Source organism: Urocitellus parryii, chromosome X (genome assembly GCF_045843805.1).
Source record: "Urocitellus parryii isolate mUroPar1 chromosome X, mUroPar1.hap1, whole genome shotgun sequence".
In the NCBI taxonomy this organism is placed as follows: Eukaryota; Metazoa; Chordata; class Mammalia; order Rodentia; family Sciuridae; genus Urocitellus; species Urocitellus parryii.
Window position 1 is genome coordinate 123,682,531 of NC_135547.1, and position 23,714 is coordinate 123,706,244.

The following is a 23,714-nucleotide window of genomic DNA, read 5'->3' on the forward strand; positions in this document are numbered from 1 at the left end:
AGAGGACTAAACGATTTTAGCTCTGATATCTCACAATTGCCTAAGGGCAATATTACAACTCCTTAACCAGGTGCAGCAGCCATTCACAATCTGGTTCCAGTTCATCTCCAGCCCAATATCTTACCTGGCAAAAATAGAAGCTGGGTGAACAGTTGCTGGGTAAGTGAACCAAGGCAAGGCTTATGCTGAACATGGCTGTTCACCCATGCACATGCACCTCTCACATCGAACTAAGGTCAGACCCAGGACTTATTTCTTTCCCTAGCAAGTAGGAAAGAGCCAGGCATGCAGTAGGTCTGCAATAAATATTTCAGAAGTAAAGAATGACTCTTTCCACTCTCCAAGCAAGTCATTGTTTTTTTTTAAATTGTGCATTATAGTTGTACATAATGGTGGGATTTGTTGTTACATATTCATACATGCACATAGTATAACTATAATTTGGTCAATATCATTCCTCAGTATCTCTCCTTTCCCTTGCAAGTCATTGTTTTAAATAAAATCAACCACATGGTCTCTCTCTCTCTCTCTCTCTCTCTCTCTCTCTCTCTCTCTCTCTCTCTCTCTCTCTCACACACACACACACACACACACATCAGACAGACAGATTTTATATATATATATATCCTGTGAAATATTTGTTTCTAAATTGAGAGAAACACTATCATGAAGTCTCTGTGTAGTCAAAGGTAATCAGGCACTTACAGAGCTCAGTGTGGTAATGGGGAAAAACATAATTTCCTGTGGTTTGACAGTAATGTGACAGGAATAGTTCCCACTGCTTTGAATAGTTCGTGCACATAGCTTGTCCCTCTCCATTGACACATCAAGCCATTGAATCCTAATAAACAAATGTGACCCTCACCCAGGCAGGTGCTATATTTAGGTATAACTTCATGTGGTCCTGACTTTGCTAGGTTCTCTAAGGAATTTCAAAATTGAGCAACCATTTCTGCTCCCCACAATCTTATGGTCTAACAGGAGAGAAAAGGTGAACAGGGGAAAGGTGAAGATTGAGAAATAAGTGTTTTTCCTGGAAATTCAACATCTAAATCACAAAATCCCAACAAATGATAGATTTTCCAAAGGCTATCAGTCCAGTTCATTCCAGGATCTTGGGCATTCCTCAGAAAGGATTGTGAAAATATAACAGGCAAGTGTTATTTCCAATCTTTAAATGCTGATTAAATATTTTATTTCATTGTGAAGGATCAGTTGGTTTCAATTACACGTCACTCACTAGAGCTTTGGGAGGATTTGAATGTAATCATTATTGATCCATGTGGAAAAATGTCCAAACTAAAAGAAAATATCTTAAAATTCTTTGAGAAATTCAAACCCCTTTAGGTTCATCATGTACCCTAAACCCACAGAGAAATATTTTCTTAGCATTTTCCACTCCATAGAGTTAGATGGAAAGCAGGGCTCACTGACACACATCTGTAATCCCAGCTACTGGGGGCTGAGGCAGGAGGATTGCAAGTTCAAGCTCAGCTTGGGCAACCTGGCAAGACTTTGTCTCAAAATAAAAAATAAAAAGAGCTGGGGATGTAGCCCCTCAGTGGTATAGCACCCCGAGTTCTATCCCCAGTAACCCCTTCCAAAAATAAGGAGTGAGATGGAAAGGACATTTTCTAACTAATGTAGGATACACAAGAGCCAGGGACTGTGTCTTATTTGTAAGTATCTATCTGTGGCAAATAAAATACCTGGCATGTACTAGACAATCAATAAGCATTGGTAGAGTAAACTAATGATCCAGTGCTCTGGCTTAATAATATGAGAATACATAGTTTGCTCTAAGTATTGATTCAAGTCAGCACAACCGAGGACAGTGGTGAGTTAGTGTTCAAAGCTCTTTACTTTAAAAAATATATTTTAAATTGTGCTGCATAGAATGACAGTCACATGTTCAAAGGCACCTCAAAACAAGAATGTTAAATGAAGTCTCCACCAGTCAAGGGGCAAAAAGTATGTATGAAACCATCATATGTGTCCATTACTGTGAGAGGCACTTTTGGACATGAAACAATACATCATGTTTGTTGAACTGTGCCCTCAAAACCCTCAGAAGCTAAGAGTAGGGATAGCACTTGCAAGACAATGTGACTAGAGATCTAAAACACTGTACAAATATCAAGAGAAATATAAACCAAATAAGTACAGGTTTTAGAAACATGTTTTCTTCTCAGTTTACTTCTTCCTACATCTGTGCCTTAAATTTATAATTTAGCCCTTTCTCCTTACATGCAAATAAAATATAGTTGAATTCCAAATTGGTATGTTTAATTCTCACAGACTGCATTGCAAGCCATTCTTAAAAATGTAATCTAAAAAAAAAAAAAAAGTGAGCATTTTGGGGAGTGGTGAGGAGGGTATTTTTCTTATTTTCTTGCTAAGCTGGAGAAAGCTACAAGGTAAATGAAGCATTAAATGCCTTTAACCTTATTAAACAATGTTTTAAGTTTACATTCTTGAACTAAGAGAGGCTCAAAGTCTTTTATTTTTAATTTTTGCTTGAAATATGACTTCCAAATGCAGAATTCTTCCTAGTAAGTATGAAAGTTGGCCCCATACATTTAGAAATAATTAAGAAATATATATTTTTGTGTTTTGAGGAATTAGATGCTTCTGTGAGGAATTAAATAGATCTCCCTCATGCACTTAAAGCGACAATACCTAACTGATTATAAGGGATGCAAGAGGCCCGAAAGAGCTGAGAGGCAGCCTGATGTTTGCAAGGCTTTTCATGCCTGCCTGCCGACCACCCCCTCCGCCCCCATGCACACTGAATCGTTGCACACAGCCCAAAAGCTGTGTTGTTCTGAAAGAATAAAAAAGCTTTAAGATTCCAGCCACTGAAAGACCGAAATTCACTGTTGTAATGGTTTGAGAATCTGTGAGATTTAAAAATGAAGACGGTTCTGTCCTAAAGCTGGTTTTAGTAAGCCTCTTGTTATTTTCTCTTGTTTTGTCTTTATCAATTCGAAATTTGCAGAAGTCCCAGACAAAACTGTGTGACCTTCAGCTCTTACTTAAGTTCCTTTGGCCTGTTTCCTCCAGGGTGGAAGATGCAGTAGTGAGGGTCTCCAAATGGAAGATTCTCTCATTCTAATGATAAACTTAATATTCCCTTTGTATCTGTGAAAAATACTGTCAACTCCCAGTTTTCAACTAGCAAGAGCATAAATTCCCACACTGATTCATAAATATCCCCAGCCCTTCTGGGAAGATTCTCCCTTGGGAAGAATAAAGAATCTCCCATCACATTAAAAAAACAACAAACAGGCTCTCCTATCCCCCTACAGCAGTTAACTCCAACAGCTGATGACATAGGCAGACGAGGCTGAATTTCACTGATCTCTCACACCAAGCAGCCAACATTCAGTCATTACTGGATTTCTAATTTTACTTTTTGTTTGCTGTTTTAGTTTTGTCCTCCCAGGAAAGAAAAGTCCTCTCTTTTCATCACTTGATCTCCTGAGTCATCCCTTTCCCTGAATGTTTTTAAACTGAGGAACACTGGAATTGTATTAATTTCTCAAAATCTTTTTTCATCTTTGCACTGTTTGAAAAATGCATGCAACAAAAACCTCTATGGGTCTGTGGCTTGGGCATTTTTCACTGGGCCTATATTCTGCCTTGTAGGTAAGAAAAGAAACTGCAAGCTTACAAGGCCAGCTTCATCTCCCTCCCCACGTTTTCTCCCCTTCAGCAGGCTGGGCCCTTCAGGTTGGCAGCAGCGATACATTTCCCCCCCTTGCAACGCAAATATGGGTTTCTAGCTGATGGTCTACTTGATTGTCTAAACCACAGGTACATGGTTTCCTGTGCATTTCTCAAAAGAAGTGTTAAGCAAAGGAAATGAATTTCAACCACGTTAATAATGATCAAGAATTTGCCCCTCCCTACTTCCAAAGGGTATTTTCCTAAGTCAGCTTTTAGGGAGAAAAGGTTTACCTTTGACATTTGCATTGTACATTTTAGCTTTGCTGATATTGAGTGAACTACTTTTTTTTTTTTTTTTTTTTTTTGTACTGGGGATCAAACCCAGGGGCGCTTTACTACTGAGTTCTATTCCTAGCCCTTTTTTTGTAGATAGGGTCTCACTAAATTCCTGAGGCTGCCCTCAAGCCTGTGATCCTCCCGCCTCAGCCTCCGGAGAAGTTGGCATCACAGGCATGCATCACCGTGCCTGCCTACTATCATTCTTAAATGTTGTTTTGGTTTAATAAAATTGCTTTTAAAAACTCTGCACCTTTCCTTACAGAACCCAGGAACCAATTAAGGAGGTTTAAGAATATCTTTTACCCCTAAAAAATTTATTCTTCATTTTCTTCTTGTATGTTGTGGCTTGTAGCAAATGGCGCAAATGAGGTCTTCGCTTTTTCCCACCAGCTAAAATACTCTACTTCAGATGTTTGAGAAATTCTTCAGGTCTCCAAAAAGGCAAGACCTGGTTATCAGTCAATTCCCGCTGAACTTTAAAGTTTGCACAAATGTCTCGTGTGTCCTTCTTATGTCCTTTAAACTCAAACATTCATTATTCAAACCAAGAGGAAGTCCTTAACGGTTAATGCACTTACTTCACAAAAGCAACCTTAAATATTGCCCCAAATTTATTTTTAAAGCAGCTGTTAAAATGCATAGAATTTGTTCAATGCTAATAATTGGTTAAATAACCCAAATTCATTTTGATAGCTGAGCATGTGCTATAAATTGTCATCTTCCATCTTCTTAAGCATAGGAATAAGTTCAGGGTTGGCTTATTGAAGCCCATAAATATTTTAAACTGCATATATATTGCCAAGGATGCCCTCAAACTCCTGGGCTCAAGTGATCTTCCTCCTTCACCTTCCCAAGTAGCAGGGACATAAGTACACTACCTTGTCTGGCTTGCAAATAAATTATTATTAAAGCTTTCATGCAACTCATACTAGGAATTTAATCAGCCCAAGAAAATGTTCTTCATTACTTAGTATACACAAGGTATTTCATGGTCCTGGGTGAAAGCCATATTTCTATGCTGTGAGGGAATTTACCAAATCAGCAGATATTTGTCACTTCTCAGAGGCAGGCCCCCCAATGCAAAGGTTTCTTAAGGTATCAAACCACTCCTTTCAGACACCAAACAAGTCACACAAGCCAGGTTTTAAAACTTTTTATTTGCATATTAAAAAAATTGTGCATTCCAATAATTAAAATCATTTGAACAAAAAAAAATGGCACTCTGATTAAACTGCATTTTACAGCCTGCAGGACACCTTGAAACAGCTTGGATCTTACTCTAGATTTCACCATCCTCCCACCCAATATCTTCCTTCACCAACATGCAAGTTCTTTTCTTTCTCTGCCAGCCAGACAGGCAGATGGGAGAGGCAGGCCTGGCCTTCGTTGTCAGTAGTTCTCGATTTTTTGATGTGAAAAGGGGCAGCACAGTCATTTAAACTTGATCCAACCTCTTTGCATCTTACAAAGTTAAACAGCTAAAAGAAGTAAAATAAGAAGGCAATGCTTGTGGAATGTACAGTGCATATTGGCGGTGCGCGCCTCATTACGATTCGCCTGCTTGCTTCTCCTGTTCAATCGCTGTGACCAGAAAAAGACAAAAGAGAAAAAAAGATGGAGGCTAAGAGGACGCCATAATAATCAATACTTTCATTTAAAACATTTTTGCATTTCACAAAAATTCTACAAGTGGTATGTAAATATTCGATAATAAAATATTTTTAAAAAAATATCAAATCAAAGTACATTTTAATAAATAAATGTATTTGTATATTAATATGGCAGGTTAAATATTCCATTATTAAATCCCTAAAGCCCTGTGTTTGCTGGCTATAAACAATTTTTAATTAACCTTTCCAAACCACATTTATCATCATCAAACTGTCGGCTCCTCCCCCGCACTCCCCCCCCTTCTCCTCACAGCCCCTCCCATCCTCCCACCCGCCGCTCCCGCCCAGCCTTTTCCGAAGATGGGTGGAGGGTGGGAGCTTACTTTCTTTTGAAGGCAGAGGATTTTTCTCTTGCGTTTCTGTCTTCTTCAATTTCGACTTATCGAATTTCTCGATCTCAGCCATATCGGGTTTGTCAGACATGGTTTCGGAGGAAGCTGGAGGTACAAAGCCAAGAGGAAGACTGAGAAGGAGCCACCCACCCTCGCCTCTACCCGCTCAGCAATGCGCTTCTCCCCTCTAAGTTGCAGCCTGGAAACCCCCCCCCCTTTCCTTGTCCATTCAGGACTAAAGGGATTCCTCTTTCTACAGGGAAAAAAAGATTAAAAAAAAAAGACCCCCCCCCTCAATATTTCCAAACGTGGGGGAAGATGGCTTCAAGGCTGGATTTTTCCGAGTAATGAAATTGATCATTGCGGAGTGGTAAATGAAAATCCCGTTGAACAAGTAGAGAATAACGAAGCCACTTCCAAGTTAAAATGGGGGAAAATCGAGTAAAAATCCTGAAAATGGAGCCAAGGTGGCAAAATGTGTTTCCATTTTCTGGATGTGATCTCTCCCCAAAGATGCACGGGGTCTCGTTTTCCCCTCTCACAAAGGCGGCAGCTGCGAGCGTCGGACCACCGCCCTACGCGCTTCCTCTGGCGCTCAACAATGCAGCCAGCGGCTCACAAAGCTGCCTCCTCACCACCCCATAAATCAATCCTGATCTGCATTAGGGACAACTAAGCATCCTTTGCTCACACTCCTTTGTAAGAAGGACTTCCAAAATTTAACGATACAGCCCAGACCACACTAAACCTGGACAGCCCAAGAAGCCATCGGAGGCTACGGGGATACAGAATCGTGGAAGCTCCAGGCTCGGTAAAACGTGCGTTAGAACAAAGGATCGTTCTGTTTCTGAACTCAAAAGACAATACAGAATGCCTTTAAGGGGGGAAAAAAATTAAATTTTCCCCTTAACCTGCACGGCAAGACGCCGGATTTTGAGGGTTTAAAAAAAATAAAAGTCAAGATCGCGTTCCTATTAGCTAGCATCTGGAAGGGTTTAACATCCCCACGGTCCCCAAAACGACCTTCCCGCGGACTCGGATTTAGAGACGCCTTAATAGGGGTCGTAGATGAAGGGGTCGAGTGCTAGCGCCCAGCAGGAAGGATCCCAAGGGACAGAGGAAGGGAAAAAAAGGGCCCGGGGGCTCACCGGAGCAAGACGCCTGAACCACAGAAGTCTGGTCTGCGAAGTGACCGCCGCCGAGTGTCGGGCGGGGCGCGGCGCACGCTGCTATATTGGCGCTCCTATGTAAATGAGGTGATGTCATCCACGAGCCCGCTTAACTCTTTCGCGCCGCGTCTCCGGAACGGCGTCCGGAGGCCTGTGGGGCGTTTGCCACCCTCCCCCACGCCACGCGCACGATGTTCACCCGCGCACCCTAGTACAACGATGGCGGAAAAATAAAATGAGCAAATGCCCATCCTACAAATCTTCTTTCATAATTTATTTTCCTCCCTTACGTTTCATTATATCATAATGAATTTTTTCAACAACGGTCCTAACGGCTACGGCGAACTAGCGCATGGTAACTAAGGACCCTGTTGGTACCTAGGGGTACAAGCATTCCTTTACCGTTAAACTGGCTTTGTTTGCTTCAAGACATCCTTAAGCTAGGGTGCCAGTGACCCTCATACAAGGACCTCGCCCGCTGCAGGGGTACGATCCTGTGACTCAGCTTTTAGACCACAGGAGGGCCTTGTCCCCACCCGGTCCTCGGTCCTCTTTGTCTTCCTCGCCTGTGTTCTCCCTTGACTTGGGTGGAAAGTGAAGAATCCTTAAAGGATTTTTTTTTTTAAGTTTCATCGCTGTGGCATCCATATTTTTAATTGCTATGATTTTTGTGAGCACTCAAATCAAATAACCATAGTATATGCTTGGAGCAAGGTAATTTGAAATTTTATAGAGTACAATGCCTCCCCCTTAAAAAGATAAGTCAAGTTCAAGCTCTGCTATTGACTTGCTGCCTGACAATGAGGAAGTTCTTTACTTTCCTGTTCCTTATTTTCATAAATTATAAAAGCGATTGCTAAGGAGGACCGTGTTGATTTCTGAAGACTACAGTCCCATTATTTCTAATATCCTCAGGTTAAATTAAAAGTTGAACTCCGTGTTTTGAAGGGGACATTTTCAGCACTTGGACATTTCCGAAGTGCATCTGGAAAATGGAAGATTTTAGGTAGAGAGGAACAGCTTTCAAAATGGCACCTGTCTTTGTGAGTAGCAGTGACCCATTTGCTCCTGAAAATTAGTTAGAAATCCCATGTCCTGTGCCTGCAAATGGCTTGTGAAATGAAAAAGGCTCATTACTTATGAAAAGGCCTCCTTGTGATTATTTCTGAGATTCATAGCAGTGTACAAAATATTTCTTCTCCTTTTCTGTGTCCTGAGGAAATGTTTCAGAAACCCTGCGCTATTCACTTTTATGGTAGAGGCTTTGGATCAGCATCGATTATTATATAGACACTTAAATGTCACAGTAAGAACAGTTAGGACTTCCCCATTTCTTGTCTACTTGACTTCCCTTTTCCTGGGGAGGAAGGGGGTGGGGGTTGAGCAGGGCAGGTGACCGTCTGGTTCCCCAGTTAGTACTCTGCTAGGTGACTGGCTGCCTTCCTGTCCTACAAAAGGGGCCCAGGACCTGTTTCTGTATGCATCAGATGTCACCTCTCTGGTAACACGTTCATATCATCATTACCCTATGTTGACTGGCCTGGGAGTCTACTTCATTGTTGGAACACAGAAAAGATCGTACACAGTGACTTTTTGGCCTGTTCTACTGGCAGCTGCAGTCACCATTTCTGTCAGTCCTGTGATTCCATTTCCTCTCACCCAGCTGCTGTAGTAAATTCTGTTTTTCCTCCCCACGCCTCCTGAGAACAATGGAATGCCACTATCATCTCCTTGCTGCTTCTGCAAGGACTTTGCCTTAGAAGGGCTACCCCTTACAGAAGCCACGTGTCCAAAAGAGATGGAGAAGCAGAAATTTGCACACATCTGGAGAAATTTTCTAGTTGGTTACAAACAGCCTTCCATTGTGTGTAGATATTGATAGAAAGAGGACCAGTGGGTAGGTAGAAAGGGAAAACGGGAGGCAGCTTGCTGAAGTTGTAATTGGCCTTGACTTGCCAATCAGTCAAGGGAATGGAAAGGGGAGGGTGAGGTAAATAAAAGGAAATGCAGACGAAAGGAATACTCTTAAACGTTGTGTGAATCTAATCATATTAATCAATTGTTCTGACCTGAATTTTCTCATCTGTAAGATGGGTTAATCTCAGTATTTACCTCCTGTGGGTTGTGGGAGGATTTAGTGCTTGGGACAATGTGAGGCTCTGTTAATTAATAATCTCTTTGTACTATTATTATTATTTTGTGGTACTGGGGATCAAACCCAGAAGTGCTTTACCACTGAGCTACATTCCTAACCCTTTTTGTTGTATTTTGACACAGGGTCTCAATAGGTTACTATGGCTAGCCTTGAACTTACTATCCTCCTGCGTCAGCCTCCTGAGCAGCTAGAATTATAGGTGTGTGCCACTGTACTTGGCATATCATTATTATTATTTAGAATGGAAATTTGAGAAGAAAATAAAATAATGTATGTTTTGGTATTTGGAATTAATTAAAAATTTTAGATCTTCTTTCATAGAAATTTATGTATCCTATTATATAGTATTTCTACATAAATAATGTATGGCTATATATTGTTTCTCTGGTAAAGTATCAATAAAATGTGACCTTGTATTAGTTTTACAGCAAATAAAAAAAACAACATTCCTTGCTTGATGACTTCCAATAGTCAGTCTCCCAATGTAATAAGAGATTTACATTCATTTTCTTCTTTCATGCCCAATAAATGAGGAGAAATTTACAGATGGAGAAACTGAGGCTTCATCATTGGGATTACCCAACAGGTAGTCACTCTCTATTATTTTTGCTAAGGAACTCATAAAAGCCTCCACCTCTAGCCCCTGAGCCTATACCTGAGGACCACCAGAAAAATGAGAGAGGACAGGCTGCTGTTTTCCAAAATGCCTAGTAGATAACACTTGTTCAATAAGTATTTATTATACTGCTTTCTGTTGACTTTCTTAGGTAAGGAAGGTTCTTAAACCCACCTCCTGAACCTGTGGCTTTAATAACCTTGCTTTCTTCTCTAGGGAGTTAAATCCACTTAGTATCCACGTGCCAACCTTAGGGAAGCACCATTTATAAGTGAGTTAGGATGTGCTGGCCATAACCTTGGGTGGGAGTTTTAAATCCTTATTTGAAAGACAGAGACAGAGAGAGGCAAAAGAATTGCCTACTAACTAGGCTTTTTGGCACACACCTGTAATCCCAGCAGCTTGGGAGGCTGAGACAGGAGGATCATGAGTTCAAAGCCAGTCTCAGCAAAAGCAGGGAGCTAAGCAACTCAGTGAGACCCTGTCCCCAAAATACAAAAAAAAAAAAAAAAAAAAAAAAAAGAAAGAAAAAAGAATTGCCTAACAAAGGTGCTTGATGACTTCAGGTTGCACAATGTGCTCTGACTTCAGGGCTCATCAGGGAAAGATACAGGGAAAGACAAACAAGAGTCCATGTGGCAATTGCCCTGCCTTCCTGGGCTCAGGGCCTCAGCGCCCTATGAAGAACGTGCAACAGAACCCACATGGAAGGGTGGCCCCACCTTCAAGCCAGTGTCCCCTGGAATCAGGAAGAAGGGTCAGGAGACACTGTTTTATTTTGCTTTCCAGGGAGGGCTGAGGCCAGAGTTGGGGCTATTTTCAACTACAGGGAAATAGCCATTGAAGTCAGCATTCATGAAAATGATTTCTGTTATTTTTAATCTATTTCATTTCATGCACAGCACTTACCAGAACAAGAGGAGAAGGAAGAAGAAGAGGAATGGAAACACATGGGGACAACAGCAAATGTCCTAACTTTGAATTCTCAAGCCCAGGTCCCTTTGTCTGGGTTCAAGGCCTCCTAAGTCTCCCCCACCTGCCCACAGCCACATTCCCCTGGGAGCCCTGCAGTCTCCATCTGTTCTTTCTGGTCTCCTTTACAACACAGCCTCCTTCCACCAGCTGGAATCTAAATCCCCTTAAAAACACAGCCCGAGTCCCCGTTAATAACAGGGAGTGGAAAGAAGAAAAGAGGAAAAGGATATTTAGCGCACTGGCTAGATTTGTACCCTGGGCTAAGCCCTTTTATACAATGTCTCAGTCAATTCTCATCCCGCATACTGTACTAATCTGATTTTATTGCTAATGAAACTGAGGCTCAGAGAATTTAAGTGACTCGCTCTAGATCAAACTCCAGTTCTATTTTACAAGTCTCCATCCCTTCCACTGAGACCCATCTCTGCCTTCTGGTTAGCTGAAATAGGTCTTTCTCCAGGATTACCACCATGTCAGCTCCACGTTGTTCTCAGTACCCTGGAACAAAGGGCTCCCCTGTGAATGTGAAAAAAATGACTGGAGATAACGGGGAAGCCAAGAAGAGTCCAAGAACACCCGGTCAAATGTTGAATGTGGTGCTGCAATTGTCCTGTTCCTGTTATTGATCTGATGGAATCTCAGAGCCAGTTTCCTTTCTGTGGCTGGAGTTCGCCTCGGCAACATCCCCTCCAAGTGGTTACTCAGCCTACAAACAGCCAAGGGATGATTTCAAAGGCAAAGAATATTTGAGTTATACAGGGGGCAATGAATCGCTCAGCTTAGCAGGGACTTGCATAGGATGAGAGGTGACAGGAAATAATGTTGAGAGGCAGGCAGGGCCAGGTTGTAGAGTAATAATAATACCAATCAGGGCATAATTATAGCAGTGATAATAGCAAGCTTTTTTTTTTTTTTTTTAGTTCCTTCCACACACTGGGGAGCTTTCCAATGCAGGATCTCCCTAATCCTTATATAATGGAGGACAGAGGCTCCTTTATTTTCCTCACTTTGAGATAAAGGAACCCTAGGGAGATTAAGCAACCTACCCAAGGCCACACAGTGGCAGGGCTTGAACTCTGGCTGGTTTGGAATCTGCCTCCTTTAAATACTACATTTTTTTTCTAGAAGCCTACAGTCTGTCGACTTTGTTCTATAGGCTTGATAGAATGAAACTATAGTCCATCTTCATAGATCATCCAGTTTAATGTCATTAAAAATTTAAAGCAGGGCTGAGGGTGTAGCTCAGAGGTAGAGCACATGGTTAAAATGTTTGAGACCCTGAGTTCTATTCCCAAAAACAAAACAAAAAAAATGGGGGAAAAAAGCCTTTAAAACATAGATACTATAATAACATATCATGTGCATCAAATATTTACCTGCCCCAATTTTCAAATTATTTCACAGAAATTCAATCTTGTCTTTTGGCCTCCTTCTACACAGCCAGTACACTCAGATTAAAGGGATTTTTGTCATCTTGAACATTGGTAGTTTCCTCACAATTTTTCACCATTTTAGTATTTTCCTCAGTAGTCATTCATATTTATTTCTATAATGTTTAAAAATCAGTGGGTCAAATAAAGTCTTGAAAGGGAAGGCATTACATAGTTCTTTTTTAATATTTATTTTTTAGTTGTAGTTGGACACATTACCTTTATTTATTTATTTTTATGTGGTGCTGGGTCTCGCATATGCTAGGTGACTGCTCTACCACTGAGCCCCCCAACAGTTTTCTTTTTTTTTAAGAGAGAGAGAGAGAGTTTTTAATATTTATTTTTTAGTTTTCGGTGGACACAACATCTTTATTTTATTTGTATGTGGTGCTGAGTATCGAACCCACGCCCCACGCATGCCAGGCAAGCGAGCTACCACTTGAGCCACATCCCCAGCACCCCCCAACAGTTTTCTGTGTTAAAAAAATGATAAGCTTTTTATTCCATTGTGAAGTAGATGTATACTTAGGAAGTAACAAGTGTTCGTATATTTTAATGTACTTCTGTAGATGTCAAAACTTTTTTATAAAATATAATCCCCAGATCATCAACAGGAGGTGGTAATGACGTTATGGTAGGGAAATGGGAGTGCATGTAATAGACAATTGGTTCAAATATGAGGGGAAATCCTACGTAGGCCAAGACCAACCTTTTGGGCTGACCCTGAGGTGCCTGACTTAGTGCTCTGTTGCCACCATCTTGATATTCTTCATAACTTTGAACAAGGGTTCTGCATTTCCCTTTTGCATAGTGTCCCCTGAGTTATGAAGTCAGTGTTATCTTCTCAGATACTCCTTCACTGTGTGTGCCAGTGCCACTGGGTTCTCCTGGACCAACAATGGGCCCATCTACTCACGTGCTCCTTCCTCTGATCACAGTGCCCTCTCTCATCATGATCACCAATGCTGCCCAGGTGTGGAAACATCCTTCTCTGCCTAGTTCAGTTGAGAATGTGGTGGCAATTTTTCAAAAGGGCTTTTCATTAGGAAAATAAAGGAAAACACACTTAAAGCACAAAAACAAATGGGATTTGTAATCACACAAAAGTCTAAACATGCATGCACTCTGGTGGCACAGCTTCTTAAAGGCCACATGGTCTTGGTCCACTTCCCATCCCTAGCCCACATTGGAGGAGGCAAGGATACTGGATCGAGGTTCTCCAGCAGAGCTTGTGGTACCAACGCCAGTACTGGTGATTTTTCATCCTTCCCTCCATTTTCTTTCCACTTGAGGCTTAACCTTGCTGACTCAGGACTAAGCTATGCCTGTGCACAGTGTGAACGTGCACACACACACACACACACACACACACACACACACACCCCTTGCTCCCCAGGAAATCCTGGTCTTTTGACCTGTGTGAGAAAGGAACTTCCCTGCATAACCTCCAGTGGTTCCTTTTCCCAGTTCTTGGATGCCTCATCCTGATTTTGCAGTGAGAAAGATTGTGAGCCTGCTTGAAAGGTTTCTGGGCTCCTCACTTTTAACCCCTTCCTTGAGCTGGAGGGTCAGTGTGGTTGTGCACAATAAATGGATGGTTCAGCAACCAGCAAAGCTTCAATCTGTGCCTAGTTACCCTAGGAGCTGGTGACCTTTTTTCTAGGGCTCATGAGAAGTGCATACAGTAGCTCTCTTCTTTTCTGCCAGGTTATTATTATTTTTTTTCTGTCCAAGAGTTACCTGCTTACTTACACATCAGAATAGACTGGAGTATACTAAGGCCAATGAAGGAGCAAGCTTTTTCCAGCATCTCTACCCATTTTCCCAGCTCCCTGCTGCCTATACTTACATGAGCCATCCCAGGGGAAGAATTCCAGCGTATAGATATTACCTTATATTTTGGAGTTTAATAATTCTTTATGTAATACAACTCATATTAATCTAGTGTTTGTGAACTTGGTCAAGACATTTTCTCATCTATTTTTTTTAAAGAGAGAGAGGGGGGGATTGTTTAATATTTATTTTTTGTTTGTTTTCAGCGGACACAACATCTTTGTTTGTATGTGGTGCTGAGGATGGAACCTGGGTTGCACGCATGCCAGGCGAGCGCGCTACCGCTTGAGCCACATCCCCAGCCCCAATTTTCTCATCTATTATGTCATTTTATCCTTAAAGGACCTTTGTGCAAATAAAGGGGCTAGGTAACTGTATTTTGCAGAGGATGAAATTTCGCATTGAGAGGTTAAGAGAACTGCCCAAGGGTGTTCATTTGATTAGCTGAGCCAAGACCACAAACCAAAACTCCTTGTTTTCAACTGTGGCTCCTCTTCCTTTGGGCATGGTCTTAGGTGCTAAAGCTCATGGTATCCATACTTCAGGAGGAAGACTGTACATCTAGGATGAGAGGGGGTCAAATACAGTTGTTCATGAACCTCAATCATCAACATTTTACCTAAATATAGAATGGTTTATCAATGCTGGAATTGTTTCCAAAGCTCAGCTAACAACAGTACACCTGATTTTGTTGTGGAAGTGGCAGTTGGTGGGGATAGTCATTCAAGCATCCATTTCTCAAATTTGAAATTGAATGCTTGGATTCCAAAGATGAAATTTCCTCACTCAGGAAAATGACTCTCTCTCTCTCTATTTTTTTTTTTTTACTACTTATGGTACTTGGCACAAAGAAATATCATATACTTGGACTTGAATCTTTTTATTTGTTTTTCTACCTATATACAGACATGGACACAATTTTGGTTTGGGCCATGAAGAGGTGTTTTAGTGTCTGAATTTTATATTTTGTATTCTATGAGTATTTTGCACAAATACCTTACTTTCATAGCTAGAATACTGTATTTTGTTTTATGTAATACAGAATTTGGTTAGTCTTTGTTCCTTGTTCTTAGTAGGTAGCTTATAAACCCTCACGATTTCTCAAATGATTGGAGTATCATTTTTATTCATGGTGGGCTCCTTGGACTATGCCTGATTATTTATGATAATGAGTTGCTTTACTGGTGGATAGTTTATGCTAATAGGATGACTGGGATGTGAGGCTGGCTAGGCCAGAAAGACCAATTATGTGATTAGAGAGGTGGGACTTTAAGCCACATGATATCAGCTTAATCTCAGGGAAGGGAAGGGATGGGAAGGGGAGGGAAGGGGAGCTGGAGATAGAGTTCCACCATATAGCCAGTAATTTTTACTAATCATGTCTGTTTAATATACTTCAATAAGAATTCATGACACCAAAGCTCAAATACATTTCTTTGTTTGACAATACTCTTTGAATATTGTCCCACTTTGATTCTGGGATATTAGCACAGCCCCCTGGGTGACAGAAGCTTTGCACTTGGAATGCTCCCAGAGTACACTCTGTGCCTTTCTTCTTTGGGCTGATTCTGCTCTGTTTCATTTGCAATAATAAAACTGTAAGGGGAAGCATAACACTTTCCTGAGTTCTGTGAGTTGGTTTAGCAAATTATTAAACCTGAGGATGGTCATAGGAACCCTTGAATTTTTAGCCAGCTGGTCAGATGAGTTTTTCTGGGACCCTTGAAGTTGTGACTGGTATCTGAAGTGAGGAAATCTTGGGAACTCTGTCCTTAACTTGTGAAGTTGGTCTTAACTCTGCATAGATTTACAGAATGAAAAAGTGAGGAAAAACTCATACTCCCATTTATTAACAGTGCCAGATGCTTTGTATCATGTGCAATAATAATTGGTATTTGAATAAGACTCCAGAATCCAGAATAAAGACCTTTATTGAAAGATATTGAAAAATTTATTAAAAGATCCCTGATGGTCCTGCTTATCTTTTATAGCATACATAAAAAGAATGCAACTCTGTTGATCCCTTATGCTTAGTTTAAAAAATAATCTTCATTTGTTCAACAAATATTTATTGAGCAACTAGTTTCTGGTAAGAGTGTTCCAGGAGCCAGGGATATCTTGATAAACAAAACTTCTGCTCTTAATGATATTACATTCTAGTGGGATAGAGAGGAAAAATACATATTTTTAAAAAATGAATAATGTGGATAGTATACTAGAACACGAATATGAAAAATTGAAGCAGGCAGAGGAGAAATAACAGGAGTCTATATGTAGGAGGGGTGGTCCAGGTAGGCTCCATTGACAAAGTGCCATCTGAAGCAAGACTCCAGGGAATGAAAAAGTGACATCTGGGGATGGCATGCCAGGGAGAGGTCATAACCAACGGCAAAGCCCTGAGCAAGGATCACATACACAGCATGGCTGAAGTAAGGAGAGTAACAGTGATCCAAAGATGCACAAGATATGATGTCAAATGGATAAAAATAACTTCATTAAGGTTTGGGATGGGTGGTACTAAACATGAGGGACTTTGTATGCCATTTTAAGAACCTTGACCTTTCCTTTTTGTGTGAGTTAGGAAGTCTCTGGTAATTTGCAATGGGAGAAGTTCCATGATATGATTTAGGTTTGAAAGTGACCACTCTGGCTTTTGAGTTGAGAATAGACTAGAAGAAGGGAGAGTTCTTGGGTGGTGATTGCAAAGTTCAGGTGAAAGATGGACCCAGATGGGACAGTAGTGTAGGGATGAGTGGACAGATGCTCCATAGAATTTGAGGGTAGAGCCAAGTGGGTTTGCTGACTTATAGGATTCATAGGGGAGAAGAAGTGAGTCAAGGATGACATCACAGATTATGTCATCCATGGAAGTAGGGAAGGCTGTGGGGGGGCACTCAGGTTTTGGGCGGGTGGAAGCTTTGGAGCTTAATGGGACATAAGGCATTTTATGTGCCAGGAAAGCACAAGTAGACAGGTCAGGAAGATTTTGTTGTTGTTGTTGTTGTTGTTGTTTTGGTTCTGGGGATTGAACTCAGGGCTCTCAACCACTAAGCCACATCTCCAGCCCTATTTTAGTTAGAGATGGGGTCTCACTGAGTTGCTTAGCACCTTGCTGTTGCTGAGGCTGGCTTTGAATTTGCAATCCTATTTGAGGCACTGGGTTCGATTCTCAACACCATATAAAAATAAATAAAAATAAAGATCCATTAACAAACAAATATATATATATATATATATATATATATATATATATATATACTGAATGCTGAAACTGGGTTGGGGTTGTGGCTCAATGGTAGAGTGCTAGCCTAGCATGTGTGAGGCACTGGGTTGGATTCTCAGCACCACATAAAAATAAATAAATAAAATAAAGGTCCATCAACAATTATTTTATTTTTTTTAAAAAAAACTCCAAACAAACAAAAATGCTGAAACTTCCAGGAATTGAAGATAGGGTGTAAACATGGGTGATAAGGAATGGAAGGACCAGTGCTTTGTGTCAGGAGAGAGGTACTATTTGCTTTTTGTTTTAAATTTCTACAACTTTAATATGTTGTTTCCTTTCTTAACTAGGACCCATTTTATTGTTTAATTTGTAATGTACAACCATGGTTTGGAATTACCAGATTGTTTTTAAAAATTTACTTTGGCATAATTTCAAACTTAAGGAAAAACTGTACAAATGTAACAATTCCAGCAAGCTCTTCACCTGGATTCTCCAATTAATATTCTGTCACATTTTTAAAAATATGTATTTTTTTTAGTTGTTGGTGGACACAGTACCTTTATTTTGTTTTTATGTGGTGCTGAGGATCAAACCCAGTGCCTCAAATGTTCCAGGCAAGTGTTCTACCACTGAGCCACAGCCACAGCCCACGTTTGTTTTTTAATTCTACCTACCTAGTTACCTATTTCTTTCTAAATCATTTTAGGATACATTGTGAATACAACACATTTTTATCCCTGAACACTGAGTGTACATTTACTAAGAGCAAGGGCATTCTCCAGCATGGCCTCGGTACAATTATCAGTGCCAGGAAATTTCCTTTTGCTGCAATACAGCTATCTAATCTAAAGACCTGCTTCCAATTTTGTCTATTGGTTTTGATAATATCCTTCCAACAGTTTTTTTCTGGTCCAGATTCCAATCCAGGAGCATACATCACATTCAGTTGTCATTTCCTGTCAGTGTCTTTTAATTTAGAACTTCCTCAGCTTCTCTTGGTCTTCCATAAGGCTAATATTTTATAAGACAGCCCAGTCGTTTTGTGGAATAACTTTCAATCTAGGTTTAACTGATGTTTCTTCATGATTCGATTTGGGCTTTCTCTTTTTGGCAGGCATACTCTGTTAGAGATGCTGTGACCTTCTCAGTGTTTTGCATCAGGAGGCACATGAGATGTTAGTTTGATCCATTATTGGGAATGTTAACTTTGATCACTTGATGAAGGTATTCTTTGCCAGGTTGCTACCTTAGAAAGCTATTTTTTTTTTTTTTTGGAGGCCTGCTCTTTAATATGTCTCTATTTTCTATGTGGCGTGGTTATTTCAGTAGTCTTTACAAAAAGCCCTTAGCTCAGTTATGAGGGGATTATTTGCAGCCTCCATAGAGTGAATTACTTTCCACAGCATGAGCAAATGCAAATGAGATTCCATGTGGAATGAAGGACACAGAGAAACCACATCAGCATCATCCTCACTTACCAGAAACTCAGCTGACATCTGAGAAACATCAGAGTATTTACCTTGCAAAAATCATTCCAAAGATTTTTTCACAAAGCAGACTCATTTTTTATTAAGCACTAGAGAAAGGGGCTGTTGATGACCTTTTCAGGGGAAATGAAAAACAACAGGGCTGATGTTTCAACCTACTCCCTGAGGCTGAGCATACAGGATGTCACTGTATCTAAAACACTGGGCCATAAAGTCGGAGGCATCCTTCTGCAGCACCCTGCCTCAGTGTTTATAGGCTCAACGGGTTTTCCGATAACCTGACAGGTAGTAGGAATTTGATTCACATCTGTTTTAGCTGAGGAGACTCTCCTTTTAGCCTCCTGGGGGGATTGGGTCAAGCAGTTTGGGGGATCCTCGCCAAGAATTACAAGAAGAATGACCTATGGAGACCTTGCCAGAGTCAGGCACCACCCTGAGTGCTTCTGAATTCCCCTAGCCACCCTGTTGGCTGGGTATAATGGAAACTTCATTTTTTGCAGAAAAAGAAACTGGGGCCCAGGGAAGTAGCATGCCCCAGGCAGCTCAACTAGTAAGTCCAACCATTTCATGCCACAGTCTCAAATTTTATTTTTTAGCATTTTCACTTTCCCCTTTAAACATGCAACAGCAAGTGAGGAGAAGGTGAGATCTCAGATACTATAAACATTTAATCAGCCATTGACGAAGTCAAAACAGCATATACATATATACATATATAATTTATAATTGTATATTACAGGTAATATATAGTATAGATAAATAAGTATATAAACATATATGTTACTCTGATGGGGAAACACTATTGTTTGTAGTGATCAGTTGTATTGTTTTATTGCAGCCTCTCCAAACCCCCATGAACTTGGTCTTAAGGATGCTCATTTTATAGATGGATCAGCTAAGGCTCTAGGCATCATTGTTGGTAAGCAGTGGATTTGGGATTGTATCCAGTTCTATCTGGTTCCAAAGTCTGGGCCTCCAAGCCCCTCCTCACTGAGCCAGGATCCAGGCAGGAAGATGCCCCTGTAGGGTAGGCTTTCAAATGCAAATCAAACGAGGAGGCCCTCACTGTTCCTTTCAGACCAACAAAAATGAAAAGGTTGAGTAATGCCTGCCTTGGCCAGAATGCAGGGAAAGAAGAGTGAAAGCAGTTCTCACGTATCCTTGTTGGAAGTCTAAATTAGTGTGCACTTTTCAGAGGTACTAGGGGCATTGACAATCAAAAAGGCATTTCCAATTTAACCCAGTAGTGCCACTGTTTACATTTTCTCAACAGCCTTACTTAGACACTTATGCAAAGGTATGGATGTACGTGTATGGACACGTTTGCAAATACATATTTTCCCCCCATAGCACTGTAGATGGAGTGAAAGATAGAAGAAAGCAGAGTGTATATGTATATTTTGAGAATGGCAATTTGTAATTTGTTCTTTTTATATATACATGATAGTAGAGTGTATTTAGACATACATACATGGAATATAACTGCCTATTCTTGTGGTTGTACATGATGTGGAGTTACACTGGTCATGAGGTGGAGTGTATAGTAATGAGGAGATTAAGTGCATGATAGAACATCAAACAATGGAAAACCACAGGGGCCTCAGAAAAAGATGGAGGCAGATTTATTCATGGTACTATATTATACTATGTCCAAAGTATATTCTCAAGTAGAAAAAAAAGGGAACCTCATAAATACTGTATGGCCCTCTCTGTAGAATTCAAATATAAGTCAGGTGTATAGAGACAATTTCCAGAAGGGAATTTTAAGAACTGTTAACTAGAGCTTACCTCTGGGGAAAGGGAATGGAAAATCCATTTTACAAAATGGACATTTGTTCCAGAGACAGATATTCCTTTTCTATTGGTTTTAAATATTGTTTGTATGTGTTCCCATTCAAGCATCTTTTTAAAATATATTTCTTTTAATTATAGCTGTACATGATACCTTTATTTAATTTATTTATTTTTATCTGGTGCTGAGGATCAAACCCAGTACTTCATACATGGGAAGCAAGTTCTCTACTACTGAGCCACAACCCCAGCCCTCAAGCATCTTTTCACAAAACCAACTCATAGGTGGTTGAGTGTGCCTTTGAAAGAAACAGAATGTGACCCTGGGTTCCTGGTTTCTTTAGGAAGAAAACACCTTTGGAAGGAAGTGAAACTCACCACCCAGACACAGGCCCCAGAGGCAGCCAGAGGAAGGGGACTTCCTGCTTATTTGCAACTGAAGGAACTTGTGTGTTTTTTTTTGGACACAACGCATTTATTTATTTATTTATTTATTTATTTATCTATCTATCTATTTATTTATTTTTATTGGTGCTGAGGATCCAACCCAGCGCCTCACAGGTGCTAGGCAAGCACTCTACCGCTGAGCTACAATCCCAGCCCAGAACCTATGTTCTTAAATGGGCAGGAGGATGGTTATTTTCAAGTCTATCACTCTTACATCCTGAAATGAGGTTAACCCTGACAAGTCTGCAGCAGGCCCTCCTAGTACAATGCTACCTTGTACAATGCTTCCGAAACACACCAAATTTAGTCAGCCAGCCCCCATGCAGGCCCCGCTAAGGGACACCCTTAAACACAGCTGCTATGCATTGGATATTTTTCTGTAAAATGTGGGCAGGACACTACATTTTGGTGAACTTCATCATCTGTATTTTCAGCAGCTTAGGGAAGCTGCTCTTAGGATCATCTAGTGGTGTGTGTGAACATGACTGAATTATTCATGAGAGGGGTTTCTTTAAGTAAAAGCACCTGTATCCAGGTTGAACCACTATAAAAGTGTATACTTATACAGATGTTCAGTTTTTTATTGTGCTGATTGTTTGTGTCTGCTAGCTCATTCTTGTCTCCCCAAAGCTCTGAGGGTGACAGTGGGCAACCAGCTTCCCTCCTATACGTGAAGAAATGAGGCACATGGTAAGTGACTTGCCCAAGGTCTCTGGGCACTTAGTGAGGCCAGAACTGGGTCCCAAGACCAGCAGGGTGGCTTCTGGCCTGGTGCCCCAGTAGGGGAGGAGCTGTGGTTTCCTGAGGTTTCATCACCCCTCAGTGGACCGTTGATGTGGAAGTAACTTTCCACTGACTTTGCCTAGGCCTCCCTCAAGAGTGAAGTGCCAATGGGACACTGAGGTGGGGGTGCTACAAGGGAGGGACACATATCAGTGGCAGATGGGGGCAAGCCTAGAAAAACAGGTGATGCCAGTCTCTGCTCCCATATTAGCCTCTGATTGTAGCCCATAATCCCTGTCCCTCAGACTTGCCTGATTTGTTCTCTGTACAGCATGGGGGATGGAGTCCCATGGGACAGAGAGTGGAGGAGGGGAACAAAGCATTTTCTCATCCCCTGTTCCCTTCCCATGTCTGTCAACTTCTTGTTTCCACACAAATGTTATTGGATAATCACTACACAGAGGCAGAGGAAAGAAGCATCACACAACCACTCTGTAATCCCTACTGTTCCTACCATAGCTGGCCTTGATGCTGATGCTCTCCATCACAGAGAATTGTGTAGGCTCCATCCATGCTTTGGTTCTCTGAGAGTGCCAAGGAATCCCATGTTCACTCTTTTTCCTGCCATTCCCCACCATACCCTGAGACAGGGGTTGTTAGATTTAACCAATAAAAATGCAGGATGCCCAGTTAAATTGGAATTTCAGGTAAATAACAAACCACCCTTTAGTATATCAAATGGAATATTTGAAACATATTTCTATTGAAAACGATTTCATCTGAAATTGTAATTTAATGGAGCATCCTATATTTTCTGTGGCAACTCTACCCTGGAAGAGAAATCAGCTGGGTGGGGTGGTGCTCACCTGTAATCCCAGCAGCTTCACTCTGCTTAAGAGACTGAGGGAGGATTGCAAGTTCAAAGTGAGCCTCAGCAATTTAGAGAGGCCCTAAGCAACTCAGCGAGATCCTGTCTCTAAATAAAATATAAGAAAGGACTGGGGATGTGGCTCCGTGGTTAAGCACCCCTGGGTTCAATCCCTGGGACCAAAAAGAGAGAGAAAACTTAGATCCTTTCAGAGTCCATTGCTACTTCAGCTGTCTTTCCATGCCAGCTCCACCCAAACATACCCCCCTACACACACTTCACACACTCACGTACCACCTACCTCAGCAAATCTGAGACCTCTAAGTTCTCCTTTGAGGGGTTCCCACTAGCCCAGGCCCAGCTGGAAAGGGGAAAAGAAAGAGGGGGTGGGAGGAGGAGAGGGAGTAGGGGGAAGTGAGAAGGAGAGGTATTGGGAGAGAGCCGCCTCTGGGAAGATGGCTTAGAGTTCTACCAAGTGGGCTTTGTGAACGACAAGCTTTAAAAGCAAATTGGGAGGGCTGGGGCTGGGGCTCAGCAGTAGAGCGCTTGCCTAGCACATGCGAGGCCCTGGGTTTGATCCTCAGCACCACATAAAAAATAAATAAAGGTATTGTGTCCAACTACAACTAAAAAAAAAAAATTAAAAAGAAAAAAAGCAAACAGGAGACACCAACTTGACAAAGGGACCTGACAAAGGGAGTCTTTGAGCTGGTCCACCCAGCAAAAGCCTGTACTCAGATAAAGCAAGGTTCTGATATCCTTATGGTCACCCAAAAACGGAGTTCAGAAGCAGGAGCAATGTCCAGTTGGCTCCTTGGGATGCACACAGCTTTGGTGCCTCCTCCCCCTGCTCCTCATGGTATCATTCAGCAGAGACTTATTGAGTGTCCACTACTTGCCAGGCAGTGTGCTAACACGACAGCATGGTAACTTCCCTTTTGGCAGCTTCACAATCAACTTGATTGAGGTTTATTTACATAAAAC

The 23,714-nt window shown here is 41.2% G+C and overlaps 1 protein-coding gene across 1 annotated transcript; it reads right to left on the reverse strand.

The window, feature by feature from the left end:
- Positions 1 to 5,146: 5,146 nt before the first annotated feature.
- On the reverse strand, positions 5,147 to 7,231 carry Tmsb4x (thymosin beta 4 X-linked). The gene is made up of 3 exons (XM_026395156.2): positions 7,159 to 7,231; positions 6,002 to 6,115; positions 5,147 to 5,589 (listed from the first exon to the last, which is right to left on the reverse strand). The coding sequence occupies exons 2-3, from the start codon at positions 6,099 to 6,101 to the stop codon at positions 5,555 to 5,557; spliced, it is 135 nt and encodes a 44-aa protein (XP_026250941.1). The 5' UTR covers positions 6,102 to 6,115; positions 7,159 to 7,231; the 3' UTR covers positions 5,147 to 5,554.
- Positions 7,232 to 23,714: the final 16,483 nt, after the last annotated feature.